This window comes from Kryptolebias marmoratus, linkage group LG16 (genome assembly GCF_001649575.2).
Source record: "Kryptolebias marmoratus isolate JLee-2015 linkage group LG16, ASM164957v2, whole genome shotgun sequence".
NCBI lineage: Eukaryota > Metazoa > Chordata > Actinopteri > Cyprinodontiformes > Rivulidae > Kryptolebias > Kryptolebias marmoratus.
The window spans coordinates 5629315-5650730 of record NC_051445.1 but is presented as its reverse complement, the minus strand read 5'-3'; the positions used below and the strand labels follow the sequence as shown (position 1 = coordinate 5650730).

Genomic DNA, 21416 nt, shown 5'->3' with positions numbered 1-21416 from the left:
GGTATTTTTTTAAGTTGAGGGATATGTTTAGGATCTTCCAAGGTTCTCTGAATCGAATAATTATGTAAAATAATCCTAAAATGATCTAAGATGGTTTGGTGACTTGCTGCAAAACCCCTCTCTAATAGAGAGTTGAACATTTCACTGCTGCAGTACATATGTCACACATAAACCGATGGTTCCTGTAGAATAAACAATGAAATGTTAAATTTATTAAAGTTAAACACACTGACCTGTGTGTCTGGAGTTGAAGCAGCCGTCTGGTTGAAATAATTTGCAGATTCTTCTGAAGTGCTGAAGCTCCTAAAGCAGCAGGTTGATCTATTTTAAGCGCTCGTCCAGCGAGTGGAACTTTCTAATCCTGTTGGTTAAACCTTAATCCAATCTCAGGTAAACTCCATACCTCCGTCCTGTGTGTGCATCTAAACCTACTGGCACCCACATGTTTATTTACACAAATATAAACCCATTAAGCACCACATAACACACACACAGATATGTTTCGATGAAAAATGATTTAATGTGCAGATATATGCATGAGTTTTTATAGTTTATATACGGTCAGACATAAACAGTGTTGCTGTGCTAATCCTCACTGGTAAACATACATCTACAGTAGAAATAAAAAGTAAAATATATGAACAAATTTTACAGTATATATTTTCAGATAGCTAATTAAAACATGGTTGTGAATGACTTTGAGTGAAATTATTACAAAACTATATAACTAGTTAGTTTTAGAAGTAGCACACTGAAAAACAGACAAAACACAAACTATTTTCTATTTACACTATGTTGAAGATAAAACTGGTACATTGTAAACAAAACTTTAAACAATTACATTTCATCTATGTCCTTACTGGTAATAAAGCACCTGTTTCTCTGCTTCAACCCATTTTTATCCATGTGGTAACACACAAAATACACACTGTCTTCTGAAAGTTTACTTCTCATTTACAGTAAAACCTCATGCACTTTTTTTTGGTAAAATAAAGAGGAACGGTGTCATGGAGACATGCTCTGGTGTTTAAGAAGTCTTTCATGTACGCAGCAGAGTTTCACTTGACTCAGTTAAGAGGAACCCCGTATGCAAAACATTCGACATCTGCTCGGGGTATCAGATCTTAGTTAAGATTCTTACTTTTTCATACAGGGACTTCTTGCCTAGTTGTCAGGAAATAACGAGCTTTTTTTTTTGAGATTTGTCTTTTCTTTAGTCGTGTTAGTTGATAATGAATTCAAAACAATCAGGCGATAACGGAGTCTCTTGCAATAATAATGAGATGTCACAGATGCACAGTTTCTGTGAAATGCAACAACTAAAATGGTAAAGTCAACCTAAAATGATCAGTTTCCTGCTTTTCAAAACATGCTTTACATAGCACACACTTTATGATATGAGTTTTTCTTTGCTTTTAGACTTTATACCAGACTTGTTGATAACAAGATGTTGACAAATCAGGATTAATGGCAGTTCATCTTCCAGTTGAATGCATAATTCTTAGCTGTGGTCCATCAGCTCTGTCACATTGGAATACACTGCTACATCTTCATCCTTATGCACTTCTTGTGCACAGAGTTTGAGCTTCTCTTCCTCTTTTAGCTTAATTTTAGCATACTCTGTGTTCTCTTCTTTCTTCCATTTCCTCCCCGTTGATATTTTTTGCTTCAGCATCAACAGTTTAATATCAGAGTACTCTACATCTAATCTTTCAGTTTCATCCCCATCAGCTCCTCCAGAGGTTCCTTGAGCCTGAATCTGCTCATACTCCGTGACTTGGCCGCCATTCGTCTGGAGGAGAAGCGTGCAAAGAATATGAGTTAAAGTCAAGCTGCTGCAGTCTGAAGCACTGACATCCTGATTATTATCACAATCTAAGCTTGTAAGAGTAATTTTATTGTGAAGTCCTGGCCTGCATTTTTCCAGCACAGCCAGTAGATGTCGCCAGAGTGACAGTGACTGAAATGTCCTGCTGAATAAATAGAAACATACCAGTGAGCTCTCCTGACTCATCACCATCTCCAGAGTCTCAGCTTCTCTTCCTTTAGCCTTCTGTTTCTTCCTGTGGAGACATGAATTTCAGCAGCAGTAACTGTTAAACATTAACAGCCAAACAATGAACTAAATGTCAAAGTCTAAACAATTCTGATAACGTCTTTATATTTTGTGTTATGATTTGCAATGAGTACCTTTTAATATACAAGGTTTTAATATTAAGTGTGCATAACAAATATATTCATTGAAAAAATAAAGAATTCGGCTACCTGCAGCACAACATCAACAAACAGAAAATAAGAGCTGAAAGTAGCACTCCAATCAGAAAGGGGATCATTGTTCCAAGCTTGGTAAGAGTTCGGAACAGTTTGGTGATTCGGCCTACAATAAAAAAAGGTTCATTAATATCTGACAGTGGTTCAGTTAGTTTTAACAATTTAAATGCAAACTTTTATTTTTTACACTTTAAGAATGATAAATCCACAGTGCTGTTACCTTCTTCCTCCACGTTTTTAATAATGAGATTTCTTTTTGTTTCCCCATTTTCATTCCTGCTGACACACACAGCCTGATCCCAGCCGTGGTCGGGTGCAGTGAGGAGGAGGGTGTTCTTGACTGTGTGGTTTGACACTGCGGTGTTAAAAGAGTAGTCAGTTCGGTTCTCCAACAGCAGCCATTTGATGGTGGGTAGAGGAAACCCCTGACTGACGCACACGCAGGTCAGGACGCCCAGCTGAGCCTCACACCCAGACCCTTCTAGGATCTGAGGCAGCACTGCAAGGAGGCAGAATCAGAGCATCAAACATGAAGGTCCAACTCAGAGTATCATTCCCCCCAAAGGTTAGACTTCCGAACCACTTAATGAGAACAGCTATGATTTATACGTACTCTTCACTTTAATATTGACTTCCTTCGTGCGAGTGCTGTCCAGATGTTTTGCGGTACAGATGTACTGCCCGCTGTGCTCAGCTGTCACATTATAAACGACAAGTGAAGCCGTTCCAGTTCCGTTCTTTAAGGCTGTGTTGAATCCAAGTTTAGTCCAGGTGATGAAGGCCGGAGGCCAGCTGTCAACGCTGCAGGTCAGCTGCAGAACCTGGCCCTCCGCTACAGCCGGCTCCCCGGTGACTTTTAGGCTCCTCTGATCTTTAAGACAACATTTAAAGCAAATTATTTAAAGACAAGTCAAAGTTGGGACATGTTAACTTTTCCATCACCAGCTGCAACTTTTTTTGTTTTATGAAAGAAATAAGTTGGGACCCAGTTTTCTACACATAAATTTGTATTTTATCTCAGTTTCTGTGAATAATGTCAGCTAAATGTCAGTTGAGGTTGTGTTTACCTGACTTTTAAAGCAGAGATGACCTTTATAATACTGTAATTCCTAAAATACATTAGAACTGAAAGAGAGTGTCATATTTTTACAATTGCTGTTTACTAAACTTGAGTTTACGCAAATAAAACTATATTTTGCTTCTGTCAAATCAAAAGCTTTAAACTTTTATTTAAAATAATGTGTTTTAAAGCAAGTAATGTTAAATTTACTCTATAAAAAACAAACACAAAAAAGTCTGATATCTTGAAATTTTACTTGCCAACCATTTAAAAAGAGAAAATGGAAGCTTTAGGAATGGTTGTAAGGTTTGCTTACATATCACACTTATGTTAACGTCTCGAGTCAGGGTGTTCAGGTTGTTTGCTGTACAGAAATATTGTCCAGAATCCTCTGCAGTCACGTTATGAAGAACAAAATTAGATGTTCCAGTGTCGGGTTCAGTTTTATTGATGCCATGTTTGGTCCACATGATTACTGATGGAGGGAAACTATCAGCGGTGCAGGTCAGATTCAGAGTATCACCTTCCTTAACTGTTGTGTTTCCAGTGATCTTAGGTTTCTTCACATCTATGAGAATAAATGTCAAAATGAGCGAAAACAAATTAACACAAGGTAAATTTTATTATTCATAAAATAAGTACACAAATAAAATGCTGTGCGAAAACAGCAATATACTGTAAAACACTTTACAAACTTACATTTTAGTTTTACATCCACTTCCTCTCTCAGGGTTTTGTTCAGGTGTTCTGCTGAACAGATGTACCGTCCAGAACGTTCTGCTGTCATGTTGGAAATAATCAAAATGGCAGCTCCAGTACCGTTTGTCATGGTTGTGTTGAAGTCACGTTTGGTCCAGGTGATAAAAGATGAAGGTGAACTGTTAAAGCTGCAGGTCAGGTTGAGAGAACGACCCTCCATCACAGCTGTCTCTCCAGAGATTTTAACTTTCCTCTCATCTGTAAGACAAGATTTAGGACAAACTGAAAAATAAATTCATAGATATTCACTCAAAACTTTAAAACCTGTTGAAAAGATGAAGATGCATCATATAAATGTGTATACACATATATATTTATGCAATGAATTTTACTCTATAGACTTTTTAAGTGTAAGTGTTGTGAAACCTTATATAAATGTAGATGTATTACAGAAATAATGCAAGCTTGAACTTTATGCTTACTTATCACGGTGATGTTAATAACTTGTGTCAGGGCATTCAGATGTTTCACTGTGCAGACATACTGCCCAGAATCCTCTACGATTACATTCTGAATGAAAAGAGAAGATGTCCCCATGTCGGGAAAAGCTTCATTGTTCAGCGTTTTGTTGATGCCATGTTTGGTCCAAGTGATGGCAGACGGAGGGAAACTGTCAGCAGAGCAGGTCAGATTCAGAGTACCTCCCTCTATAAGAGTTGTCATCCCATAAATCTCTGGCTTCTTTGTATCTATTAAGACACATTATTGGACACATTTTAAAAAGTTAAAACATTTGGTTTCATTTAAGGTTAGCTTTCACCTTTTATTTCAAAAGCACCTGATGATTTTAGTTTTACATCCACTTCCTCTGTCAGGGTGTAGTTCAGGTGTTCTGCTGTACAGATGTATCGTCCAGAATGTTCTGCTGTCATGTTGGAAATAATCAGAGTGGCAGCTCCAGTACCGTTTGTCATGGTTGTGTTGAAGCCATGTTTGGTCCAGGTGATAAAAGATGGAGGTGAACTGTCAAAGCTGCAGGTCAGGTTGAGAGAACGACCCTCCATCACAGCTGTCTCTCCAGAGATTTTAGGTTTCCTCTGATCTTTAAGACAAGATTTTGAAAAAAACAAAAACAAATGAATAAACAGATTAGAAAGTAATTATTTGCATTATTGTAAACACAAACTAAAATGTGTTTTTGAAGATGAATGCACAACTTAAAGTTTAAAGGACCAATGTAAAATAAATGCAACACAAATTAAACATGGGAGCACTGATGGTTTGTTGTAGAACTCACTAATAAACTAATTCTCAGTATACATCTGATTGTGAGTTTTACTGACTTATCACAGGGCTGTTAATGACTTGTGTCACGGTGTTTGTATGCTTTACTGTACAGAAATACTGCCCAGAATCCTCTATGTTCATGTTTTGAATGATAAGAGCAGATATTCCAGAGTAAAGGTTCAGTTTTATTGATGCCATGTTTGTTTCACTTCATTACAGACGGAGGAAATTTATCAGAGTATCAACCTTCAGACGTGTTGTTTCTCCAGTGATTTCTGGCTTCCTAACATCTTTTAAAATAGTTTTTTGAAAAGTTCAGAACAAGTAACTTAAACTTCTTGAAACTGTTTGCAATCTGAGAACATATTATAAATGTGGATTTAACTGATGTATCCACGTTTTACATGAATGTATTTTCCAGGTGAATCTGTTGTTCTATCAATCTAAATTATAGAAAGTTTGTCTCCCCCTGCTGATAAAAGTAGGAGGAAAACGGGCAACAATGAGACTGAAATTGTTATAGCTGACTAAAAACAATTTTCTAAAAACAAAAAATAAATTTTAAATGACCAAAATAAAAAAACAATGCCACAGCCATGTAAAAAATAATCAGAACTGTCAACATGAGACAAAACCTCAATCATAAAGAATAAAAACTTTAAACTTTATATTTTTTTCTATTTTGTATCAACAGTTGCTCTGTTCTTTAAAAAAACTTTTTAAACAAGGTAACATAAAAAAGAGAGAGCTGAGAAGGAGAGAAAAGAATCATTTTTATTGTTAAACTAGCAGCAATATATGGGTTACCTTTCATAAAGGCACCATAAGCATTATATGGAGTTGAGGTTCAGAATTATTCAGTTTTTGCAGCAAGCTGCACATTGTACCTGAGCTTGAGCCGATGTCTGTCACTGTGAAGAGCAGAGTCGTCCACATGAGAATAAACATTGTGATTCAGTGAATTAGAGGTCCAGTAGCTTTCTCATCAACAGTAAAAACTGCTATAAGATACAGGATGTCTGGTTGATCGAACAGGACGAGGAACAGCTTCACAGCTGTGAACACAGATGTTAACACAGGATGTTACACGTTCATATATAACATACCCATTTTTAATCTGACTACTTCAATCCCTGTGAGGGATCATTTTAAAATCTCTGAAATCCATCTCAGAGTAACATATCTGTGGCTTTTGTTCTTTTCTTGACCAATGATCTGCCACTACATTTGTTTACTCAACAATGTCCAGTAATCAGAAAATGCCCAGCACACACTTTAACTGTTTAAAAATAAATTTCAAGTGAAGTTTCAGTTAAAAAAAACACATAAAATTCTTATTTGTGTTGTGTTATACCTGTATGTCTTGTTCTTCTGCAATTTTATTTCCTTGAGTCTCTACTGTGTGACAATGACGGTTTCTCTCCTCACTTCCGTGTCTCTTCCTTATTTGTGTGCCTCTGCAACATTTGCAACATAATGTTGCTGCAATCTTCACCAGACTGCTAACACTATGCACTTGATGCTAACAAAATACTAAAAGAATAAAACAAATGATTTTTGCTGTTTATAAAAAGCAGAAGTGGAGTTTCTCTCTCTCACACACACACACACACACAGAAACAAGAAGAACTTGATCATCTTGAGAAACCAAAGATCCTGAATCTTTGCTCTAATGATGACGTCAGTTACATTTGACATGTTTTAGTTGTAAACCTCTTTCCCATACAGCATATTCTGTTTTTTTCACTTGTGTGTTGTGTACACTCTCAAAAGGAAAATGTGAAAAGCAGTATATGCAGTGCCAGATGATTAATTATGTTTGAAGCTATGCAACAAAATATTCATTGTACTAATAATAACCTGTGAATAAAAACTGGACTATCTTTATTTGTTCCATTTTTCACCTCCATGCAGGACCTTTGTGCACACCAGCTGCTTCTGTTCTCAGCAAAGTGACTGTGGTGAGTATTTATGTACTTCTCTAAAGAGCATCACTTTATTTTCAGTGTCTGTTAGTTTCCTGTTCTCACAGTATTTTTACATCAACTAAGATAACTATTGTTGTGAATTTTATCTGAAAAAAAATAAGCTAAATTGAACTAAATCATCATTTTTGAACTTATACATATTAAAGCATTCCTTGTTGATATCATTTGTAAAGTGTTTCTGTCTAAACGAGTATTTTCTATATTTGGTGCTTGAAGAAGTGAGGAAGTAAAAAGAGTATTGCTTAAGAGCCTTCAACATTTAAACAACCCTCTAGAGCCACAGCACGGCCAATCTTTCCATGAACACAGCATTTATTTAACAGCTTCTTTATCGTTCATACAAAAAAGAGAAATAACTTTAGATCACAAATAATAACTCCTCAACCTAAAACCAACGACACATTAAATCATTCAAAAAGCATTCAAAAACAGCTGCAACCTCTTAAATTTAATAGTGGTTTATGTGAATCCTATTTTATTACCCTTTGCAGTGCATTATATGGTTATTTACATAGACATCTACATTTATTTGCAAGTGGCAGCAGCTAGCTGTATCACTTCTGGTGCAGCCTGGGGCACTTTTAGCAGGAACAGTATAATAAGTCTCCTGGAATAATCCTGCAATGCAAATTGGGCCATGGTGCAAAGGTTTAAAAACTTACATTTGCATAAACCTCTATGAAGTTTTTTCCACTGTCCTCGATCAGGCTAGCTGTTAGCTTGTCAGTCCAGTAAGATTTGAACTTTATTTTTTAAACTGAGGTTGTTCAAAGAGGCTATATGCAACAGATAATTTAGTAATTGTTCATAACCTTCCCACAGAACTTTACTTTAAATGATCTGAACTTTAGGCTAATTGGCTCACCTGTCAGAAGTTCAAAACTTGTGTCTGATTTTTAAATTCTATGTACATAAAATAACCGTTTTCTGATCCGATGAAATGCAATGATAGTTGAGTAAATCACACAGCAGAGTCACTAACATAAAACAAAGCTAATTTCAGGTCAAACAGCACACTGTGATAAAAGCACACAAGACTGTCAGATACAAGTGAAAGCATAAGAACATTTTTTTAAAACACCTTTGTTTTTTTTTTGTTTTTTTGCATATTTTTCTTGATATTAAAAACCTTCATAAACTCCCAAAATAAAAAAGCCAACATCCATCCATCCATCCATCCATCCATCCATCCATCCACTTTACCCGCTTCTCCTTTCCAGGTCGTGGGGAGCTGGTGTCCATCTCCAGCAGTCGCTGTGTGAGAGGCAGGGGGACACCCTGGACACCCTGGACATCGCAGGGCCACATAGAGACAAATGAAACAACCATTCACCCTCTCACTCACACCTAGGAACAATTAAGGAGTTACCAATGAACCTAACATGCATGTTTTTGGTCTGTGGGAGGAAACTGGAGTACCCGGAGTAAACCCAGGTGAGCACAGGGAGAACATGCAAACTCCACCCAGAGAGGCAAAAGCCATCATTTTTTCCTGATAAATTTTTCTCACCAATATTCTGTCCTCAGTTTAATGAGTCTGTGGGTTCAAGCCCAGGTTGTGTCAGAAAGGGCATCCAGCATAAAACAAGGGCCAAATCTTTGCTGTGGAGACTCCTGCAGAAGGGAGTCTTCAGTTCTCCTCCATTATTTCATCCACGCTGGAGTACAGAGGCACATCCTCCCCCACCACCTCCTCTGACAGCAGGCTCTGTTTTCCCTCCTTCTCATCACTGCCCCCCAACATTTCACTATCATCTTCATTGTTGTCTAGTCCCTCTTTGGTTTCTCCTTTTTTAATCTCAGCGTACTCAGTCTCTGTGGCATCCTGTTTCTTCTCCACGTCAGTAGGATTCCTCTCCTTCATTGCAGAAAAGTCTATGTTAGAATACACTGTCTCCTTTGGTGCCACATCTGTATGATTAACACTAGAGTACATATTCTGTTCTGTTGGCTCATTCGTCTCAGCTGCTAACTGTCCTCCAGACTCAGCTCCTGCTTCTGCTCCATCTTGGTCCTGGATCCCATCATCCTGGAAGTCCTGGATCTCCTCCTCCTCCTTCTAACAAGTACAACAGAAAAAATAGATTAAAGATACAATGCAGACACATGGACAGTGGCTTAAAAGGTGTATAATTTCATAACAAAAAGGTATAAAATAACAGAAGTATACAAAAGTCAACAAAAAGAAAAGAAAAAAAACATATTCAAAAGTTAAGTTTTCCAAAAGATTCTTTTATCTGTCACCCCTAAATAAACTCAGAGGTTTTATGTTCTGCAAATCTTTTCTGAACTTGACATTAAAATAATTAATATTAGCTGCTTCATACACAGTGATCCAATAAATACCTTAGAAAAAGTTTCAGTGGTCACCATCTCCAGACCATCCAGATTTCTTGACTTCTTTCTGTTTTTGTGAAGCAATTTCAATAAATGAGAATAAAATCCAATAAAAAAAACAAACAGCAATAAAAATAAATTCATGAAAAAAGTTTTGTTAATAGAAAATGACTTATAAAATACTGACATATAGGAATTTAGATTTTCCCCCCCGTATAATTGCTTTTTATGTATTACTGATACTGTGCTAACAAACCTACAGCTGAATTGTATTTAAAGTTACAGAACAGTTCATTTAAAAGTGTTTGACTTCTGCTGCTTCACATCAGCAGAAAGAGGCTCAAATATTCTTCCCTTTCTAACTGCCATAAATCAGAAGAAATAACTCAAATTTAAACAAAGAACCAAAACCAGATTGTCCAGGGGTAGTCATAATGTTTTGACTACAAGGATGTGGCTCAGCATATATAAAACTTGCACAGAAATAATAAAATAAATGGTACCTGTGACATTTGCTGACAAAACAAGCAATGATGGATGAAAGTAACATCCCAATCAGAACTCCGGTCCCAAGGAAAGGGAGAGACAGCAATGGCTCTTTCTGCACCATTTCCCAAATCCTTGTGAGAAATGGCACACCTGAAGGAGTAAAAATCTCTCAGGTCAGTCATGTTTTTGATGTTTTATCTGATATATTTAAATAAAAGAAATATTTTGTTTGTGAACACTTACTTGTGTTTTGTGACTCAGTTAAGTTGATGCAATTTTCTGTTGACACTAAAAAAAAAATCAGCTCAAAACAAACTAGATGTTCCAGAGGTGAAAGAAAACATAACATAATTTGTTTTATATCGACAATAAAGCAGTAGACTATAACAAATATTTTAGTTGGGAACACTTACTTGTGTTTTGTGACACAGTTGGGTTGGTGACCTTTTCTATTGACACACAAAAAAAATCAGCTCAAAACAAAGATGTTCCAGAGGTGAAAGAAAACATCACAATTTGTTTTATATTGTCAATAAAGCAGTAGACTATAACATATATTTTAGTTGGGAACACTTACTTGTGGTTGGTGACTCAGTTGGGTTGGTGACATTTTCTATTGACACAAAAAAAAAAAAATCAGCTCAAAACAAACTAGATGTTCCAGAGGTGAAAAAAAACATCACATAATTTGTTTTATGTTGACAATAAAGCAGTAGACTATAACAAATATTTTTGTCGGGAACACTTACTTGGTTTTTGTGTTTTAGGTAAGTTGGTGAGAGTTTCATTAATCTTGTCCAAAATGCTGCTGACACACTTCTTAGTGATTTTGGAAGTAAAGTTTAGAGACACTGTCTTGGTACTTTTGTCGTTGCAGTTGGACACACAGATCATAAGAGTGAAATCAGGGTTTTTGTCCTCCTGCTCTTCCTTACACTCAAAGGTCAGGGAGTCTGACTGATGATCACATTTATAGCTCTTCAACATCTCTGGACAAACAGTAAACAGAGAAAACATGCTGTAAAGTCAAACCTGAAAAAGATTCTAAGTCAAATTAAATGGAGACGACTTATTTCACCCTGATGGCAGCATGTTTAATCAGAGGTGTAATTATTGTTGTACAGAAGAAATGTCCCTGACTCTTCATCCTCACATTAGGGATGACCATGAAGTCTAAGTCATTCATTTTATCTCTTGTTTCTACTCTTTAGGCAGATATATGTAAAGCAAAATTTTGGAATAAAAGAAATATTTTGGTTGGGAACACTTGTGTTTTGTGACTCAGTTAATTTGACACAATCTTCTGTTGACACAAAAAAAATCAGCTCAGAACAAACTAGATGTTCCAGAGGTGAAAGAAAACATCACATCCTTTGTTTTATGTTGACAATAAAGCAGTAGACTATAACATATATTTTAGTCTGGGACAATTACTTGGGTTTTGTGTTTCAGTAAAGTTGCAAATTCAGCAAAAATAAATATAAAAATAACTAAAAACAGTTTTAACAAATGTATTTTCTTTACCTTGGACAGCAAGGAGAAGAATGAACCAAATGAGAGGAAACATTTTCACTGGAGGACGGTGGCTGCAAACACAGAAATGTAAAAAAATGAAGTAAAGACAAAAGTGTCTGGATGAAACCAGTTCAGAAACACCTTCATGGTTGACCACACAGATATTAATACAGGATGTTGCATGCTTACTGATTCTGTCGTTATATTAAAGAAAGTTCCAACTATGTATAAACACTTTGCTTTATCTTTTTAATAAAAGTCATAAATTATGGATCATATTATTTGTTCGTAAACATTTAAAATTCAGACATTGCCAATAAAATGCATATTTTTTGTATTTAAAAAATAAATTTTTAATGAAATGAAACATTTGTAATTTTTTTGTGACAGCCAGAAAGAGTATTTTTTAAAAAACAAATCTTACCTTTCGTTCTTAAACTCTCCTGATCGTTTCCTCTAATTGATGTCTGCTCATCAGTTCAGCTCTGAACTGACTCTTCTTCTTTCACTCCTCCTGTTTTCTACTTCTTTTTTCTTTACATGTTTCCAGGAAGTTCACATCGCTGCACATAATTCTCTCTCTAACCTGACATGCTTTTCTTGCAGTGGCACACCCAGTTTTAGGGTTTCAGGGTTGAATCTCACCTCTGGAGGCAGCTGTCCGTTCTCCACGGAGATCTGTATCTCACACTGGCAGTTTAGTTGAAGTGTTTTAAAACTGACTGTATGAATAAGTCTGAATGTGTATTTTGCCTTTCTTTGTGTTCTTTTTTGTGATTATTCTGTGATAGACTGTTAATAGATGAAGCTTTCTATGTTCAATATTAACAGAACTCAAGTCTTATTTATAAATCCACCCTGATCAAGTGATACAAAACTCTGAAAAAGGGAAGTTACTTTACTTTTAGCCTCCTATGACCTGGCATCTACATTTGTGGATGTCACATTTTGCTTAGCAATGCTTGATTCACGTCAGGTCCCAATCTGCCCAAATAGTAAAAAGAAATTAAAAATGCATGCCATGTAAGAGTTTAAGTCTTAGAAGGTTAAATGATGTAAGTCTCACCCCTCAATGAGTAGCAATCTTTCCTAAGTTATGATTCTTTTAAACAAAAATCAAATATGTAAAAATAATAGTTGGAATCCATTAATGGAAAAAAACAAAAAAACACAGTTTAAATCATCAGGTAAACACAGCAAATCTTTGTCTTCACAGCACTTTGATTACAGAAGTTTTTAGTGAGGTTTCTAAGCTAATTATTCTCCTAACGCTGCCAAAAATGGCAGCGTTATATTGTCTTTAATGACTTCCTCTTCGTGTTTTTTGATGACAAAACCTTTTGGTAACTGACCTTTATTTTTATGTCACGTGTAGTGGAGACAAAGGCGAACCCAGAGCGCGGACTCATTTTAAATCAACTAATTTATTTAAATAAAGAAAATTAACAAAACAAAAGCTGTCGTGGCAGCAAAAACTAAACAAAAACAAAAGCGGAAAAATAAAAGGTAGGATAGAACGACAACGTAAAGCCAAGCAGGACCGGGTACAGAGCAAATAACCAGGGACAGAGAAACAACGAATCAGCGGTGAGTGGAGGAGATGACCGTTTTTTAAACACAGGAGGTGATTAGGGAAGTGGATACAGGTGGAATGATTACTAAAACTGGGACCGGTGCAGATGGGCGTGGCAGGGAGACAAGAGACAAGTCACTGAGGAGGAGTGAACAGTGAGAGAAAACAAAGGCACAAGTAACAAGAACTAAACTAAGACAAAGATAACTGAACACAACCAGAAAACATGAAGACAGTAAACAGAATACAAAAAACCCACAGAAAACATAAAACCCGACATTTTACTAATCAATACACTTTAACCATTAGACAGGGCAAAGTTTGCCAAAAGTCAGAAAGTATTTGCACAATTTGTCCCTAAAATGTGTATTTGATGTTTACTTGAAGAAATGTTGACACAATATTAAAAAGAGAAGAAATCTGAAACTTTAAAATACATAATAATGGACAAACATTTTAATCTCTGACTGTAACTGTGACTGTCTGGATTTAGTCTATGAACCAAACTTGGTTTCTGCCAGGTTTGAAAAAAGCTTTCTCACATGTCGTTTCACTTCCTGATTCAAACTTTAGATTTAGCATCAAACTTTATACAGGCTACTTTCTTGTAGGTTTACTCTGTCTAAAGGTCAGCGTACCCTTTAAATGAAACTGTGCTCTTTCTGCCAGGCCTCTGCTTTTTGTTTTTTGCTTTGAACAGATGAGGAAAAAAAGTTGTTTAAACTGATGCCCTACATTTAATTTAAGGTAACAAATAGAAAGTGTGAATGAAGGCCTTTCTTTCAATCTTTAAATCTTGCTTTGAGTTATTTGGTTTAATGTTAGAGCAGGTTTCCATCCACACACACAAAACAATAGACTGATGTGGAGAAAAATAAATCCTTCAAACACTGATAAACGTGCTGGACAACATTTACTTTTTACTTGAAATAAGACTTCCATTTTGCTTTGCAGTTCTCCAACGATAGTGGGCTTTGACAGCTTTACCAACGTGGATAAATTCTCCTTTATTTCAGTGTTACAAAAAAATGTTCGAAAAGGCATTGGGTGTCGTAACAAAATGAAAGTGATCAAGAGACAAACATTCAATCCATTCATCTAAAGGCTCAATGTCTGTTTTTCTACAAGCACAGTGGTGAGTGTGTGTGTGTGTGTGTGTGTGTTCAAGGTGGAAAGTAAAGACAATACTTAACTGAACAAAGCTTAAGTTAGTCTGATTTACATAAACATTAGTCTGTTAAGACAAGGTAACTTTAAATAGCATCTCTGACATTAAATAAAGAAAAAAGTATATATATATGTGTGTGTTTGTGTGTGTGTGTGTGTGTGTGTGTCAGAAAAGTGACTGCTGATGAGACAAATCTATTTTACATTATAGTTTCATGAAGACAACATTCACATTTATGAAGTGTAAAAACTCTCTCTCTCTCTCTCTCTCTCTCTCTCTCTCTATAAATATATATATAACAGAAATCGTCAAAGGTCTTTTCACAGTATGATTAATGAATGCAGTGGATGTAAAACCTGATGAGTTTAAAGAAACAAGCAGAATGCAGCTCAGTCCTCAGATCTCATCCAGTGCCTCCTTCACAGTGGAGTAAACAGCCTCCACTTGACCTCCCTGCTCTTCTAAAACACAGTCTTTTATTTCCTCCTCATCGTCCATCAAGAGCTCCTCCTCTTTACCCTCCAACGTCTTCACTTCCTCGCTGACTTTTGTTTCCTCTTTTACCCTGATCTTAATTTCTGCGTATTCTGACGCCGTGTTCTCTTGCTCCTTTGCTGCCTTCCTGGCGCTCCTTCTCTTCAGCTTGGAGAAATCAATGTTGGCATACTCCACGTCGTTTGGACCACCATTGGGTTCAGGAAACACTTTCTCTGAAGCTGTAGCTCCATTCTCAGATCTGTCCTGGTCTTTGGTCTGATTATCTTGAACTGCTTGACGTTCATAGATCTGTAGAGTAAAAAAATAAAAATTGTAAGAGCAGTCAACAAGCTACACACAGAGCATAGACTGAATGCAATGTGTTAGTTACATAATCCTATTTAAACAGGATACATACGGTGTTTGAAAATCATCTCAACCTAAAATATTTTTGCTACATCATCAGACATTTCGATACTTTTAAAAAGTCATGGGTTAAAAGTACATTGAAAAGAAGCAAAAGGGGAAGCCGCCTGTAAATGCTGACACTCCCTAAAAACAACTGCGTTCTTATTTACTTTATCTTTTTTGATTTATCTAAAAAGTAACGTTCGTGAAGAACATAAGCAGCGAGTGTTTAGCAATGATTTCCTTGCTGTGGATTAACTAAGAATATTCATTTTTATAATTAATACTTTTTTGTCATCATAGATTGTACTGTCATTTATAAACTAAAGTCACTTCCCATTTTTACACCGGAAATGTTGACCCAAAAAACCCCACATATTGAAAACTACTACAGGGCTTTCCAAAATGTGAAAAAAATTGCAATGTATGTTACCAAATAACTCCAAAACAAAATTGAGCAACAATGTCTGCATGGAGATTTTCTAAGATGAGGAATCATCCTGTACACATCTGTGCATGACAGCTACTGGGAAGAATCAAATTTTATTCATAGTTTGGGGAAGAAAAGAAAATTTCCAAAAATGAAAACCAGTACCAAAGGATCTTCTTGGCTGTTTCTCATCTCCAGGGTCTCGTCCAAATATCCAGAATTCTTCTGTTTCATTCTACAGAGAAGAAAATTATTTATTATTATTATTATTGATTATTATTACAGCAACAGATTCAAATATTTGTATAGAAATAATTCACAAATAAAGCCTTAAAATATATTTGAAAAACTTAATGATTTACCTGTAGCATTTCATACCCAAACAACAAATGATGGCTGAAAGGAGAACCCCAGTCAGAAAGGCAATGATGACTTCCAGCCTGGAAACTGTGTCTATTATAGTTTTGGATTGATCAGCTGTCAGGAGTAGAACAAATACTTTCAAATTAAGTAAATATAAATACAGTAAGAGTAAATATGCATTGAATTTTCATGTCTGATTAGGCTGCAGTAAGACATGAGGCAATAACAGTGTTAAAACTGTGGTCAAATAGAGCAGAAGTGTTTCAGCTTTAAACAGGCACCTTTGTTTGTTATCGAGTCTTGTTCAGCTGTAAAACGTTTGTTTGCTTCTCCATTTTCATTGCTGCTGAAACATTCAACACTCATGTTTTCTTGGTTTTCTACAGTCAGAGAAACAGTGCTGTTGATGGTGTTGTTTGACACTGAGGTAAGGACAGAGTACTCAGTGCGGTCCTCCAGCAGAGGCCATTTGATGGTGGGTAAAGGGTCTCCCTCACTGATACACACACAGGTCAAGATGTTCAACTGGAGAACACATCCAGAACCTTTTAGGATATTTGAAAACCCTGGAAACACGTAATAACACAATAAATAAAGGGTGAGCTGTAAATGTAGCTTGAGTTTGAACTTTATATATGGCAGACATTTACTCACAAAACACTTTAACATCAGCATGTAGAGTCACTGTCTCGTCCTGATATTCTGCTGTACAGATGTACCGTCCAGAATCTTCTGCTGTCACATTAGAGATGAAGAGTGTAGCTGATCCAGTGTCGTTGTGAAGGTAAATTCCCCTCACAGAATTCCTAATCCAGCTGATGACTGATGGAGGGAAACTTTCAGCAGTGCAGGTCAGATTCAGATCATCTCCCTCCTTGAGACTTAGATTTCCAATGATTTGAGGTTCCCTTTTATCTGAAGAGGACATTACAGTGTTTTAGTTTGCATTGTTCACTAAAACAGATCACACACTTCTTTAATTATCCAAATTGTTTAGTTGGCACATGTAGCTAAATAGGGTAGTTCTCTTGGGCAAGACAAGTGAATGGGATTTTATATAAATCATACCAACAGATAACAAGTCAAATATGTACATATATGTAAAGTGATGTTATTGATGTTTTGATCCAAAGTGATCCAAATTCAGGTTCCATAATTGCGCTTGGACATGCAGGGTGTCACACTGACAAACTTCTAATTAACCTCCTGAGATGCAGCTGCCTATGATTATAGACAAAAATGAAGCCAGATAATAATTTTTTTTGCCTGTCTTTGTGTGTGTGTTTGTTTGTCTGTCCCAATTTGTACTTTTCAGTACTGATTGCTCAAGATCTGTGTTTAGAACTTCATTGACTGTTAACATCAACACTTTATATCTGTTAGCAAAATATTTCATTAACCAGTGGGCAGATTTTAATGAAACTTCCAGAAAGTAATAATTTAGTCGGCGTCTAAAACTGATGATATTTCACCCAAATTCAAAATGGCCACCACAGCTATCTGACTTTTAGAAAACAAAAATAAAAGCTGTAAATCAGCCAGTTTTGATTTTTACAGATATTGAGCTAAGATTTGGCATGGTCATAGCTGACAGTCATTCACAGCATATTTTCAAATCACTAACAGATCACATGAGATATTTTCAAAGTTTGAGCAAAACGGCTCTAACTCTGTCATTTCTCAGCATAAGATGATTCTTGTTTAAAAGTCTGGCATGGAAGGTGGTGGGAGATACTCATTCCTTCAAGGAATGCTGGGCCTTTAATTATCTCTGCCAAGGAGGTTATGTGATCCAGATCCTACAATTTATAAATAAGGGCTTGGCAGAGGTTTGTACTCTCCAAGTTCCCCCAGTTTAGAGTAAGTATTCAAGACGTCTTTGTCAGATGTGGTACTCATGGTTGTACTGGATGCAATGATGAAACTTCCTGTATACCCATCATTTATTGACTCAGCCTTTTTGACTCAGAGCCTTCTTAAAATAAGGAAGTAAAAGTTTTTTATGTTTTGTTTTTTCACACTGTATTATCTGATTTTTAACGTTTCTTTGTTAAAAATAGAAAACCTTCGTTGCCTAAATGGTATCGAAAAGTTTTGAAATGTAGTTCTATGGAAGTTTAACATAATGCATTTTGCACAAATGTACTTACATGGCACCGTTATGTTCACTGTTTTTGACAGAGTTTTGTTCCCATGCTTTGCTGTGCAGATGTAAAGCCCAGAAACATCTAATGTCACATTAGAGATGGAAACAGAGCTGATTCCTTGTTCTTCCTGCAAATGAGTTGAACTGTCGTTCTGCAACAAATTTTCTGTCCCAAATTTAGCCCACATAACATCTGACGGAGGGAAACTGTCAACACTGCAGGTCAGATTCAGAGTTTCCCCCTCCCTCACACTGGTATCCCCGGTGATTTTAACCTCTTTTACATCTATAAAGAAAAAATCCCAAATAATAACCTGATTAGGAATTCCATTATTGTACCATTAGACTGAATCCCTAAAAAGTCAGGCTTTTAAATGGGAAAGTACTCACAGCTCACATTCAGCATCACAGTCTCCTCTGTAGTTATGCCACCTGTGAAGCTGACCTTACAGGTGATGTTGGTGCCATGGTGCTCAGATGAAGGGTTAAAGGTCAGAGTTGAGCTGTGTCTCTGTGTGAATGGAGTCAGATCCTCAGTGTGGAAGTCAGTGATGTTTTCTGTGATCTGAGAGCTGCTCTCTCCGTTTCCTCTCCACGTCCAGGTGATTTCAGGACGAGATCCAGAGCAGAGCCCAGGAGCAGTGCAGGTCAGGTTGGTCTGCTGTCCCTCTGTCAGAAGAGGAATCACCACTGAGGGTTTCTTACTTAGACCTGATGAAACAGTTCATGGGAGGAATTAAATGAGAAATCTAAAGGTCATAATTTAATTAGCACTGAGGATACAATCGAACACTGTGTCAGGCATTACAATGTAGCAAAATACGTTTGTGCACAATATAAAAAGTCAATATTCTTTTTTTGTTGTAGCTTTTCTTACCTCTAACAAAGACAGCTGATCTTGAAGGAAATGTAATGCCATTTGACAAATAATTTAGAAAACCATTAACTCTGAGCTGATACAATCCAGAATCAGACTCCTGGAGGTCATTGATGATGATGCTGCAGTTCCTCTGATCCAAATCTGGCTCCAACAGCGACACTCGTCCTTTAAATGTAGTCTGAACTTTGTTGAAGTTGGTGGTGTGAAATATTATGTCAGAATCCACACATTTCTTTTTTGTTGCTTCACATTTGAACCAAACTACATTTGTTGGTGAGAAATAATAACCAGTAGTGAAAGAACACGGTATCACAACACAGAGCCCAGCCTCTGCTGTTATGTTGCCATCAATAAGAGTGATGCAGTAATATCCTGATCTTAAATTTTGACAGTGTTGTGTACTCCAGATTGGTGCACCTGTTTATTAAAAGAAAAAAACAGAAATAACAGTTAAGTTTTTGAAAGAACCATGAGATCTCTCTCTACTACATACAAGAATTAATCTGTAAAAACTGGAATCATGCTGTAAATATTCTGTAAACTGTAAATATGTCAAACACTCCACTAATTCTGCTGCTCTGTTCTGTACGGACTGCAAACTTAAAGCTGTTATTATTTATTTCTTATTCTTTTTCAGTCTACAAATAGATTTACTTTGTGGATTGCTCTTTTATTACTTAATTTATTTGCTATTTCCCTTCTAATGTTGATCTTGTATATAGAATTCTTGCGTCCCACTGCTCACCAAACTAATTTTGTCATATTCTGGCAATAAAGTCTTTCTCTTATCTTTAGCAAATAACTAGTACCTAAACAGGTTTTTGTGTTGAAATCAACACATTCAGAATTTTAAAAAAAACAAATAGGATTGTAAAATCTAAGAAAAAAAAAAGACACAAAAATCATCACAAACAAATGCAATATTGCCAATTAAATAGCTGTAGCATTCTATAATTACTAAGTAGAAACTGCATACTGTACCTGAGTTAGCATCGGTGGCTCTCACAGAGTAAAGCAGAATTATCCAGATGAGAACAAACATCTTTGTTTATTGCATCAAACGCTCACTGTGTCCCTGTACACAACATTAGAGAAGCAGAGGTAGTACAATGCAGAAACAGAATCGGTAGGAAAACGACTTTAGAGCTAATTTATGTTACAGGATGTAACAAGTTTCCCCCTCCACCCTCCATATTATCGATGCACTTTAACAAGAGGTGTGGTCAGGCTGACTTAGTAACCTTTTTTTGACAACACATTCCGTTTAGTCACAACAAATGAAAACACAGTTTTGGATAATGTTTAAAACTCTACAATAAATGTAACATAAATATACAGAAACACTATTTAGGATTTAATATCCAGTATAAGGTCACAGAATTGATCAGTGTGATAATGTGATTTTTAATTCGTGTTAAACTCAAATTTACCCAGTCACCTCCTACTTTTACTAGCAGAGACACACACTGAGATTTTGTTTTACAGTTAACAAAAAAAATGATTAAATTAAATCTTGTTTTACCTCTTCTCTCTTCGTGGTCTCTCCTTCCCAAACTTTTTTCTCTGAGGTTTCTTTTCCTCCTTTCACTTGTTGTTTCCTCCCTCTTTGTGCAACTTCAGCTTTTCAAAATGTTCTTGCCACACTGCTGAAAAATCTTCCTTCTTCTGCCAAACAGAGAGCAGTTCTGCTTCGTAAACCTTATTATATACTTATTAACATATCACATCATTGGAGTTTTTTTAATTTTAGTTTAGGAAATGTGGTCTTTAGTGTGTTCCAGTATCTAAAAAAAAGATTAAAAAATTAGGCTGAGATCAAACCAGTGATAGTCTGTTTTAAGGTCAACCTCCAAGCAGAAGGTCATTGAATCAGAGCAGTGATCACTTTTTCCCCTCATAATTTCTTTGTACGTTTGCCTTTTATAAACATACACATATATTTTTCACTTCAGTGACACAAAACATGTTTGATATAACATTTATACAACGGTCTGAGTTGAGAGCAGGGTTTTCTGTCTGCAACCATCAGGTAATATATCTGCATATTAAAATTGTGGGCAGAGCGAAGCAGGTTATTGTGCAACATGCCAACTGTCTATTTTGTATGCAATTCAATTTGAAAAGAAGAAGTTGCAATGACTTAAGCCTTATTTAGACAGCACATGTGACAAATTCAAAATTCAATGTTGAAAGGTGTGGGGATAGGATGTTTTCAGAGCTCTTGTTTACCTGTTTGACAGTCAGCAAGATTATACAAAAACTATTCAGCGAAAATTCAGAAGATTTAACAAAATGATGTAAAATATGAGGGAGTGACCTTGGAGG

At 36.2% G+C, this 21416-nt stretch overlaps 2 protein-coding genes across 3 annotated transcripts; both read right to left on the bottom strand.

The window, feature by feature from the left end:
- Positions 1-1155: 1155 nt before the first annotated feature.
- LOC108240332 (hemicentin-1-like) lies at positions 1156-20756 on the bottom strand. The gene is made up of 20 exons (XM_037980311.1): positions 20614-20756; positions 20073-20166; positions 19089-19508; positions 18602-18922; positions 18216-18497; positions 16720-16980; positions 16347-16631; positions 16065-16179; positions 15868-15937; positions 14787-15173; positions 8963-9364; positions 4851-5127; positions 4513-4779; positions 4031-4288; positions 3648-3899; positions 2885-3142; positions 2492-2770; positions 2266-2377; positions 1994-2063; positions 1156-1792 (listed from the first exon to the last, which is right to left on the bottom strand). The coding sequence occupies exons 2-20, from the start codon at positions 20131-20133 to the stop codon at positions 1502-1504; spliced, it is 4668 nt and encodes a 1555-aa protein (XP_037836239.1). The 5' UTR covers positions 20134-20166; positions 20614-20756; the 3' UTR covers positions 1156-1501.
- LOC108240305 lies at positions 8652-12179 on the bottom strand. Of its 2 annotated transcripts, none has more exons than XM_037980151.1 (9): positions 12071-12179; positions 11656-11717; positions 10881-11120; positions 10709-10744; positions 10545-10580; positions 10375-10446; positions 10146-10281; positions 9652-9709; positions 8652-9364 (listed from the first exon to the last, which is right to left on the bottom strand). In XM_037980151.1, exons 2-9 carry the CDS (start codon positions 11696-11698, stop codon positions 8936-8938), a joined length of 1050 nt encoding a protein of 349 aa, XP_037836079.1. In that variant the 5' UTR covers positions 11699-11717; positions 12071-12179; the 3' UTR covers positions 8652-8935. The 2 variants fall into 2 exon arrangements, with proteins under 2 accessions (XP_037836079.1, XP_017279169.1); XM_017423680.3 differs by having other exon boundaries at positions 10375-10419.
- Positions 20757-21416: the final 660 nt, after the last annotated feature.

Coding starts and splice junctions, on each gene's coding strand:
- LOC108240305 (XM_037980151.1), bottom strand. CDS start 11,698: ATGTTTCCTCTCATTTGGTTCATTCTTCTCCTTGCTGTCCAAG. Junction 10,581..10,708: donor AACTGAGTCACCAACCACAA/GTAAGTGTTCCC, acceptor GTGTGTCAATAG/AAAAGGTCACCAACCCAACT. Junction 10,282..10,374: donor AACTGAGTCACAAAACACAA/GTAAGTGTTCAC, acceptor TTACTCCTTCAG/GTGTGCCATTTCTCACAAGG.
- LOC108240332 (XM_037980311.1), bottom strand. CDS start 20,133: ATGTTTGTTCTCATCTGGATAATTCTGCTTTACTCTGTGAGAGCCACC. Junction 19,509..20,072: donor AGCCACCGATGCTAACTCAG/GTACAGTATGCA, acceptor TTTAATAAACAG/GTGCACCAATCTGGAGTACA. Junction 5,128..8,962: donor ATGTGCCTCTGTACTCCAGC/GTGGATGAAATA, acceptor CTTAAAGATCAG/AGGAAACCTAAAATCTCTGG.